At 34.5% G+C, this 10,827-nt stretch overlaps 1 protein-coding gene across 1 annotated transcript; it reads right to left on the bottom strand.

The window, feature by feature from the left end:
• Window positions 1–2,948: 2,948 nt before the first annotated feature.
• Window positions 2,949–10,057, bottom strand: LOC107790110 (uncharacterized). The gene is made up of 7 exons (XM_016612013.2): window positions 9,897–10,057; window positions 4,923–5,232; window positions 4,357–4,524; window positions 4,139–4,270; window positions 3,973–4,054; window positions 3,792–3,905; window positions 2,949–3,689 (listed from the first exon to the last, which is right to left on the bottom strand). The coding sequence occupies exons 1-7, from the start codon at window positions 9,958–9,960 to the stop codon at window positions 3,561–3,563; spliced, it is 999 nt and encodes a 332-aa protein (XP_016467499.2). The 5' UTR covers window positions 9,961–10,057; the 3' UTR covers window positions 2,949–3,560.
• Between the last annotated feature and the right edge of the window lie 770 nt (window positions 10,058–10,827).

Below are 10,827 nucleotides of genomic sequence, written 5' to 3'. Positions count from 1 at the left end.
TCTTTCCCAGTAAATGCAGATGTCCACAATACGTTTTAGGAGCTAATACAACTACCACTATTAAATGCTTAGCTTATGAAACCTTTATACGTTTAACCTAGCTAGAATATTCAAAAAAACAATTCCTTCATGGTCCACCATATAGCTTTAAATTCTGCAAGCAACCAACTGATTATCAAAAATATTTACCAAGCCACAACACTATACACAGAGGATGTAAAATAAATTATTCCATCAATTTATAATCTAATGCACTATCTGTGAGCATAAGATATCGGAGATACCTATATCGGCCAGAGGCATTGCTCCAACAATATAATGGGCACCGCGTAGGATTCAATCTCTTTCATGTCCTCCTCCCCCTGCATATTATTCTCATTGCCATCCTCAATCCCTTCATTCGACCCTATTCCTTCACCCACAAAAGAAATTCATGTGAAATATTTATAAGTGATTCATAGTCCCATTCTTAAAGCCGTACAATTCTGCATTCAGTTAGATTAATTACTCTATGTGTCTTGGTAATTTATACTTCCTATTCAGCAAAGAAACAAAAACCAAACAATTTATAGACTAATTTGAGAGAATTATAACTTGCAAAAAAATTTGAAGAGACCGACTAAAAATCAAGTTGAGGTCCTTGCTGTACTTTGTCGGATTACCTTCACAAAGAGTAAAGAAACACATAAATTGCTAGAATTAGCACATGTTCTTGCCTATATTTGGTAGTTTTCCGTGGCAGAGCGAAGAGGGAGGGAACATTATCATGGGGAAAACAAATCTAAAGAAGATGATGTTTGAGGAAGTTTTCCGCGACACAAATAGTAGTATGTAGTTTTTTTTATTAAAAAACATTTAATTAGACAAGGATAATTTCGTAATTTGATTTTTAACTTAATATCTTCCTGTTTTTAATTTTAATATATATATATTGTAGATAGATTACTTTATTTACACGCCATCAATTACCTAAATAAGTCATTTTCGTGTTTGTATTCAATGTTGATACTTTCAAAAAACATATTTATCAATAGTTTTCGACCAATCAAGTATGCCTATGATTTCTTCGTTGAATAATGCAAAGTATTAAACTATCCTAATTATACTCAATTTGTGGTTGAGCTTGTATTGCTACTGTGGGCAACATAGAATGCACTTTTTTTTCTTTAGTTGAACGAATGCACTTCAAATAGGAGTAGGCATAATAATTAGAGTTTTAATTAATGTCTTGCAATTATAGAATATTTTTTCATGATTTTGATAATTTTAAATCCCTAAATATTAGGAGCTCAGTAGTTCAAATAAGGAGAGGAGTTAAATTTTTAGTTGATTTTAAAATCTTAAATATTAGGAAAATTATAAATGACTATTTTATCCAATGTAAACTTTATTTTAAAATGGTAAAAAAGGCGAACGATATTTCGTTAAGGGTCTTCGAGCTTTTAATATAACTAGTATCGGGACACGCGTATTGCGCGTATATCCTATATCGATTAGTAAATAATTTAAAATATCACACAAATATTAATATAAAAATAAATATTTGAGTTATAAAATAAAAGTTTAAAAAATATAAAGAAAGAAACCTTGCTCCACAAAAGTGCTTAAATGTTTTATTGCTTGAACTTTCATTAAGGATAAACTTAGATTATTATGCTGATGTTCCATTTAGCTATTTTAGACAGATCTTGATTTTGCATGCAGATAAATCAAAGCAGACTTTCATTTGTTATATATGAGGTGAAACTGCTACTTGGATTGTGCAATTAGTAAAAACAAAAAGAAACAATAATGATACAAATTTTCTATAGTCATGGCAAAATGGTTAAAAATAAACCATAGCTACTCGGCAGCTTGATCATGTGCAAAGTAAAGTTATTTCATATCAAAAGAAAAATCTATCAGATAACTGAGTTACCTAATTTTTAGGTGCAAGATTTCACCTTCAAATGATGTTAGAACTTAGGTCTCGGAATCCATATGTAAATTTCTTGAAATTATAGGTAGAAGCATAATCTCACGTATAAGTTGGACATATTCATCTAAGATAAGAAAATAATTTTTTCATTTAAAAAGGAAAAAAATGTACTATGAGATCAAACCAATAGAGTTATCTCAAGATGACTAAAAAGTAGCAAGTATAGAGTGAGTTCAAACATCTAAAGAAAAAAAAAGGCTCCAACGCAGCTAAAACAAACCATATATTTCTCGATCAAAGCGAATACATGTTGATCCAATAGTCATCATGTTAGCAATAGTTTTAGTAGTAGATCCGCATACCTCATTATTAAGTGAAAATAGGTCTAAAATCTTAATGACCATAATGATTGCTTGTGGCCAAGACAAGTGGTTTTTGTATAAGAAGATAGCAGGTTGTTCCTTTAGCATCTGTCATGGCAAAAGCTGGTAATTACTATTTTGTATTATGTTTTAATTGAAATTATTCAAAGGGGTTATTTACTTTAGATATCTACTTTATTTGTTTTCAAAGGGGTAATTTACTATTTTGTATTATGTTTTAATTGAAATTATTCACTTGTATAGGAACTCTTGTAAAAATTAGATTGAGTTTAAAGGATAAAATAATCGTTCAGTTTTTGATGGGTATTTTGGTAACTCAATTCTCAACGTTGGATTTCACACTTATAATATAGTATGATATGATATAAATATAGATAGATACTTCTTGCTATGTAGGTTAATTGTCTTCTAACTGTTTTACACTGAAATATTCAAAGAAAATTTATAATATTCCAACCAGTAAATTCCCACTATATATTGCTCCACTAAGTAAAGACCTAAAAGGACACAAGCTTCTCTCTTACTCATGAAAATGAAAATGATAGCAAACATTTAGAATTGACCAGAAATCCAAATATGAAGGTTACTTGAATCATCTCTCATCTTGCTTCTACCAACTATAGACTATACAGTACACCATTTAAGCAAATGCAAAACTGTCTCTTCTCTTTCACCATCAAGAAATAATAGAAAGCGAATAATATGCGCACAAAATGACAGCCATGCCATGCCTTTTAGTTTTTACGAAATCATCATCAGTCAACTCCTAATCAGAATCGTTAAGAATTCTTAAAATAATAGGAGTACTGAATAAGAGACGAACAAACAACCCAAAAACTCCTAATCAGTACTAAATCATTACACAGCAGCTTCAAAAAAATAATAACTAAGAATTCTTAAAATAATACTACTAGTAAAATCTCACTCCATAAAAAACAGAAGTAGCAGCAGCTAGCTCCATAAGCCTACTAAGCGAAGGCGCAAATGATAGCAGCAACTGATCCAAAGGCCACATAGGTGTTAAAGTTCAATGAACCAGCACTGGTGCAGGCTCCGCCTCTGGATACAGAATTGAACAAGGAGGGGTAGCAAGAGCTTCAGCTTCTGGAACTGGAGGAGAATGATTCATATTTGTACCCATTTTATCCTATTTTTATAGAGTGATCCATATTTGACCCAGTTTAAAATTTAAATAAATCAATTATCCAACCCGTTTTTAATTGGGAGGGTTGGACGGATACTTGCTTATTTTCCCAGCACTAATCCAGACACACTACATCTCCGTCATCTAGGAGGCATTCATCAGAATCGGAAGTACTCATAATAGTAGATTGCAGTTCTTGGCAAAAGCATTCCAACCGTTCAACAGTAAACCAGTCTTCTGTCATCTATAAAGCAACACCAAATTGCAAAAAGCATCCAGTCACAACAAGGATTACATAATTTCTAGAAATGTAACAAGTATGAAACTTTCACAGTGAGGAACTTACGAAGTAAGGGTAACCCTTCGAAATGCTAAAATTTTCTGGAGCACTCTCTAAGAAGAGGTTTATGTAGTACAAAACAAAATTACCACAGTCTTCATCATTTCTCTGCTGCGGAACCTGAAACCTTTTATATGAGCATGGCATTGCAAAAGCACCGAGATTAAATGACACAAAATATTGTCACCTTTGGAATCATTAGAGGGATTTTCCTGATCTGGTCCTTGGTTTCTGGCCTCTGCTCTACTTTGAATAAGTCTATAACAAATCTGCAACGAAAACACTGCTATATTAATGGATTATCATTTCAAAGTAAGCCCAGACTGGAACGGTAGGCTGAGAGAAAGAAATACTTTCTGATCCCAGGTTCAAGTCTCTCAGGGTTTGCCATCTGCAAAGAATCAAGTAACAACATGCAAGGACTTCTTGCTTTAGATTGTAAACTTTCATCAAGGTGACAAAAGATCAGGAGACTCCAGTGGCCCCTGGCAATGTGGGAACTCAGTCTATAGAGACATATCTAAAATGTAGAATTCTACATAATCATACAGCAAGTACATGAAATACTTACCACAGAACAATGGGAACAAAAACATACTTTTTCGAGAATATGTTCTTTTTCGTAATCCAATTCAACACCTTAGATTTGTAAAAACGTTCTGAGTACAAGGAGAACCACAAGCTGTCAAGGTAAGTAAATGAGTCCTTCCTATCTTCTGGATGCCATTTCCATATGCTCCTACAAACAAACCCCAAAAGTTAAACTCACAACAGAAATTGATAAGTCTTGGGGTTCTTACACTCTGTTTGGTTCCATAAAGCTGAGGAGAGGGTAAAGGAGAGAAAGTTCTTTGGTAATAGTATTCACCATTTACTTCTGGTTGTTTGAAACAGATGGAAAGGAACTAATATACTTCCTCCTTAACGTCCAATCTTGGAGGGGATAAAAAAAGCTGACTTGGAGGGGCGCCGACCTCTCTATATTTACTTCTTTTCATCTTTTACTTCCTTACCAAACATGAGAAATAACCTTTTTAACCTCAATTTTTACTTTTACCCTTCACCAACCTTTCTCACCCCAATCAAACATAGTGTTAAATTAGGATATTTAAGAGAAAAAAAGTCATAAAAACTTACTCCAAGTACCGCTCAAACTTCCATGAGCCTAACCCCTTTTGACTGTTGTTCCTCCTTGATTGACCATGAAAACGAGAAGTATGCTGTGGGATAACCTCAGAATGCCTTGTATCAGCTGTTATCTTACTTTTCTGTCCTTTTCGTGAACGTGCTCGTGGTTTGAACTGCGAACAACAAGAAGCTTGCTCTGGGATAACCTCAGAATGACTTGTATCAGCTGTCACCTTACTTTTTCGTGTTAGTGCACGTGATCGTGGTCTGATCTGTGACGTACTTGGGAGTTCCGTATTAATCCTTTCCTGATAAGTTGCTGGGGTGGCAAATTAAGATATCAGCTTTGCAACTTTGAAATAATTAGCACAACATTGATTTCCATGTTCTAGGAGGGGGGAGCAATGGTGCTCCTTCCCACTTTCTTTTTCTTTGATCAGGTAAAGTTAGACATCATAAAATAAGCATCCAAGGGATGCAACAGTACAAAAAAAAAAGGTTAGCTCCTGTACATTCCTGTAACTCCTATCTAAAAATTCAATACTCCTTCCCACTCTCACAAAACTGAATATGGAAAAACTGGGCAAACATATATGTGACTTTCAAGGTTAGAATGAACTATATCATTGGTCAGTAGCTAAACCATTGCTTTGAGTGCAATTGAAGAGCAACAGCTTGCCATATCCCCCCCCCCCACAACCCCCCCTCCCAATCCCCCTCTCTGTGTAGAATCTGCAAGGTTGACAGAAGGTTTCTTATCTTCTTCATTAAATGGTTTGTTATCTAATACCTTGGTTTCATTATTTTGATATCTTATGATTTTCTTAAGTAATTTATTCTTATGTAAAAGAAAAATGGTTCTGTCAAAATTAGGATAGAACTCAGTGATCTATGACAGTAGCAAGCAAACAGACAATATACGGTATTAATGTGCCAAGAAATCGTACGGGTGAAAAGGTGAAAATTACAAAATTATGAGGACTAGAATGTACCTTACCCAGAAATCACAGAGAATCTTACACCAGAAATCCTAATTTAACACTCTGTTAGATTAACCTTCTTGTCCCAAACTTATATCAAATGCAAGGTCTTATTTAAGTCTTGATCTGACTTTGAAGAAAACTAATCTTCCATCAAATTAAATAGACAACATGAAATGAATAAAGGCGCAGACAAATGTTTATTCCAATGTTAAAGGACTTATGTAATTAGAGATAAAGATGCACAATTCAGCAAGCTGATAAAAAAATATCTAAGGTTGCAAGGTATTAGTAATACCAGAAGTTTGTAGTCTCTCCTTTGATCTTTGCCGTCGAGGGACATTTTTAAGCAATGAGCAGTTTTGATTGAAGCTACTTGTTTATGGGGTGATATAACTGTCCTTTAACTTGATTGCTTTTGACGGACTAAATTGGCAACTTTCCTCCAAATGAAGTTTCATGTATTTAGTGCATTTGCAACAACATAAGGAATGTATTCAGAATTAAGTTATATTTTCTATCAATCAATCAACTAAGCCACTTCAAACTAGTCAGTGTCGATTATACAATGAATCTTTAATATCCATAATGTTCCATTCATTCCAGTACTCAAGAATTTGTCTCAAATTGAGACAAATTAGGAATTTTCAAATACTAAGTTTTTTTTCAAATCTCACCCTTATCCTACACTACACTGACATTCAAATCTTTAATTAAACTAAAAATTCTCCGTAAAGCATGAAACTTAATGTAAGTGTAACAACAACTGAGTCCTATTTTTAATTAAATGGTACTCCTCCCGTCCCAACTTATGTGATACTCTTACTTTTTTAGACTGTCGCAAAAAAGATTATACCTTTCTACATTTGGAAAACGATCTAACTTTGAACTTCTCATTTTACCCTTAATGAGATGACTTATAAACACAAAAAAAAAATATATATATATATATATATATTATAAAAGTACGAATAATTTATGCTAAATGTTGAACGACAAGAGTGGGTTGCTCTATTGATAAGCACCCTCCACTTCCAACCAGGAGGTTGTGAGTTCGAGTCACCCCGAGAGCAAGGTGGAGAGTTCTTGGAGGGAAGGAGCCGAGGGTCTATCAGAAACAACCTCTACCCCAGGGTAGGGGGTAAGGTCTGCGTACACACTACCCTCCCCAGACCCCACTAGTGGGATTATACTGGGTTGTTGTTGTTGTTGAACGACTAAAATATCCTTGAAACTTTAATAGACTTTTATGCCCTTAAAATTTTGAGTTAAAGATGGGTTTAATTGTAATATTCCAAATATTACCCCAAGAATGGAATTCTTTCCGAATTAAAACTCCACATCCGACAGCAAATTCCTACTCTACCAATATCTAGAACTTCTAATACAACTACAAATTGGTAACGTTGGAAATAATTATGAATTGGATAAACTACTAATATATTGATAAACACCGTTATGTGTATAGAATTATACTATACAAATTCTAATTTTATATATATATTATAAAAATACAAATGTTAAGACACAAAATATTGATTGATAAAAATATCAACACCCGCACATATAAACTTTAGAGTTGCATGGTAAGCATGAATAGGTTTAAATATGAGTGTTTGCCTAACAAAATGAATTTTATTCCTTCCAATAAATTATCACTGAGTTTTCACTCTATATCTAAGATAAATTGTTAAAAAGAAACATTTACAAGTCAACAGCAAGGATATGACGTTTGGTTTGGTAGGTATGACGATCTTTTAATATATATACGCCAATTTGCAACTCAGAGACGCTAAATCTCAATTGGTGACTACTCCTAATAAATCAATCACTTTCAAAAATAGATACACTAAGTTACATCTCAAGGTTCTCTATGACGATTGGTTTGAATAGAATGATAAGAATAAGGGTTGAATAATTTCCTAGCGATAACTTTTGTATAATATGATTTCTTCAGTATAATAAAAGAAATGTGTTTTCAATGTGTGGCTAAGAATTTAAAATTTTTAGATATAAAAATGTGTAATAATTGAAACAGAATAACGTCCAACAAAAAAAAGTGCCATGAAAGACAGTGATAACTAAATGACTTTTAAGCTTAGTTTTCTCCATTATCAATATATTTTTATCTTGAGATATATGTTAGACGTCATATACCTAAAGGCTTAACTAAAGTAAATCATAACTTCACATAAATGGTCGATCTTGAGCCTCTCTGTCAACAATTTGGAAATGATCGATCTTGTATATGCTTCTTATTAGACCAATAGGTCTAAAGTCCTTAAGTTCCTTTGCACCATTCTTCTTAGGAATAAGGGCTATGTAAGAAGCATTGAAACTCTTCTCAAAATACTCATTGTTGTGAAAGTCCTGATAGTATGTATGATATCTTCTTTCACAATCTCCCAACAATTATGGAAAAACCCCATAGAGAAACCATCAGGTGCCTTGTCAGCTGCAGAACAAATATATTTTTTTATAAGGATAATAAACACACAAAAACATATTTTTCGAGAATATGTTCTTTTTCTTGATCCAATTCAACACCTTAGATTTGTGAGAACGTTCTGAGTACAAGTAGAACCGCAAATTGTCAAGGTATTGTAAATGAGTTCTTCCTATCTTCTGGATGCCATTTCCATATGCTCCTATAAAAAAACCCAAAAGTTAGGCTCACAAGAGAAATTGATAAGTCTTGGGTTCTTACGCTCTGTTTGGTTCCATAAAGTTGAGGAGAGGGTAAAGGAGAGAAAGTTCATTTAGTAGTATTCAGCATTTCTTCTTTTCCGTCCAATCTTGGAGGGGCTAAAAAAGGTTGACTTGGAGGGGAGCGGACCTCTCTATATTTACTTCTGTTCATATTTTACTTCCTTGCCAAACAAGAGAAATAACCTTTTTAACCTAAATTTTTACTTACCCTTCACCAACCTTTCCTCACCCCAACCAAACGTAGAGTTAGAGTAGAAAAGTACTCTAAGTAACGCTCGAATTTCCATGAGCCTAACCCCTTTAAACTATTGTTCCTCCTTGAACCACGACAGCAAGAAGTAGGCAGTGGGATAACTTCAGAATGCCTCGTATCAGCTGTTATCTTACTTTACGTCTTTGACGTGAACATGGTTGTGTTTTGAACTGCGAACAACAAGAAGCTTGTGTGGCATAACCTCAGAGTGGCTTGTATCAGCTGTCACCTTATTTTTTCATGTTAGTGCACGTGATCGTGGTTTGAACTGTGACATACTTGGGGATTCCATATTAATCCTTTCCTGATCAGTTGCTGTGGTGGAAAATTACGATATCAGCTTTGCACCTTTGAAACTATTAGCACAATGTTGATTTCCGTGCTCTAGGAGGGGGAAGCAACATTGCTCCTTCCCACTCTTTTTCTTTGATCAGGTAAAGTTAGGTTTCATTCAATAAGCATCGCGGGGATACTGAGTACAAAAAAGAGGCTAGCTCCTGTACATTCCATTAACTCCTATCTAAAAACTCATTGCTCCTTCCCGCTCACAAATCTTGATATGGAAAATCTGAGTAAACAGATATATGACCTTCAAGGATAGAATGGACTATAGCATTGGTCAGTAGCTTAATCATTGCTTTGACAGCAATTGAAGAGAAACAGCCTGCCACATCACCCACCCCCCAACAAAAAAAACCAACCCTCTGTATAGAAGCTGCAAGATTGATGGAAAGTTTCTTATCTTCCTTATCAAGTGGTTTGTTATCTGATACATCGGTTTCATTATTTTGATCCATTATGTTTTCTGATTTGTTCTTATCTAAAAGGAAAAAGTAAAAGAAAAAAAAAGTTCTACTAAAATTAGGATAGAACTCAGTGAATCTACGATAGCAGCAGCGCCAATAAATGTGATTCCGATCAAGCCCTAGTTTACCCTATAATCGAGAGAAAAGAAATCTTTTTTTCAAAAAACAACTACAAGGTTGAAATTAAAACCTTCTCACTGGACGATAGAAGAAGAAGATTGAGTAAAGAGGTAACCTGAAGGGTTAAGAAGGGAGCTGTTAATGCTCTTTACCGTCCCTCGACGCTTGCGCTTCGACATTGTTGTTATACTATTATTCGCACTGACTTTCACCAGGCTTTCGATGAAGGAAAGACCAAATACCTTAGGAGTGGCAAATGCACAAATTGTATTCAATTTAGAGGACCATTGGCTTCTGTAGACTGTTTTACCCTCTCTCATTGCTTATTCAGAGCCATTTGGATTAATTGGGCCATGTTTGATGATCCGCCATGTCATCATGCTACATAGAGGTCATTTAGCATATATTAATGTCACGTGGACGCTTATATAGGAGGAAGGCTACCATTTGCGAGAAAATTCTAAATAAGTATGGACATTTTCTTTGGAAGATCCTTGATCCTGGATTTGTTAGGAAAGTACTTGAAATCTTCTAGTAGGCTTGTAAAGAATTTTAGAAAAAGCTCTTATCTTGTAAATATTAAGTATTTGTGTAACAATTAATATTTACACACTAGACCCTATGAGACTAGTATATAAAGGGGCCATTCATTTGTATTTTACCAAGTAAACAATTCAAATTCTCTCTAATACAAAGATTCCTTTAATAATTTTCTTGTGTTCTTTCTAACAATCTCTTAGCTATCTTGACTGTAGTAAGGTTGATTTGGCATAGCAAGAACGTGAGCAAGTTGTGCAAGATCATGAATAAATTGTCAAGTGTCGCACGTGTACTTAGCTAACGACTAAGGACGTAACAATGTGGTATCAGGGCAAAGGTTTCAACTAAGGAAATAACGAACGACGGAGAAATTAACGCTGGCAATACCCAAGCCAGCGTCATCCAAGATGTTGCTGGCAAGAGTGGCCGTAACAAAATGAGGAATGTCACCAATAAGATCCAGGAGGTGCCACCCGAGGTTGTGTCACACGAAGGGCTTACATCCC

The sequence above is a fragment of the Nicotiana tabacum genome, chromosome 17, assembly GCF_000715075.1.
Source record: "Nicotiana tabacum cultivar K326 chromosome 17, ASM71507v2, whole genome shotgun sequence".
Taxonomy (NCBI): domain Eukaryota; kingdom Viridiplantae; phylum Streptophyta; class Magnoliopsida; order Solanales; family Solanaceae; genus Nicotiana; species Nicotiana tabacum.
This window is presented reverse-complemented; position numbering and strand designations above follow the sequence as displayed.

What these genes read in the sequence shown, in the direction of transcription:
- LOC107790110 (XM_016612013.2), bottom strand. Translation starts at nt 9,960, where the DNA reads ATGTCGAAGCGCAAGCGTCGAGGGACGGTAAAGAGCATTAACAGCTCC. An exon ending in CTCCCTTCTTAACCCTTCAG is followed by an intron (nt 5,233 to 9,896) that starts GTTACCTCTTTA and finishes TTGCCACCCCAG; the next exon opens with CAACTTATCAGGAAAGGATT. An exon ending in TTTGTTCCCATTGTTCTGTG is followed by an intron (nt 4,271 to 4,356) that starts GTAAGTATTTCA and finishes CCACATTGCCAG; the next exon opens with GGGCCACTGGAGTCTCCTGA.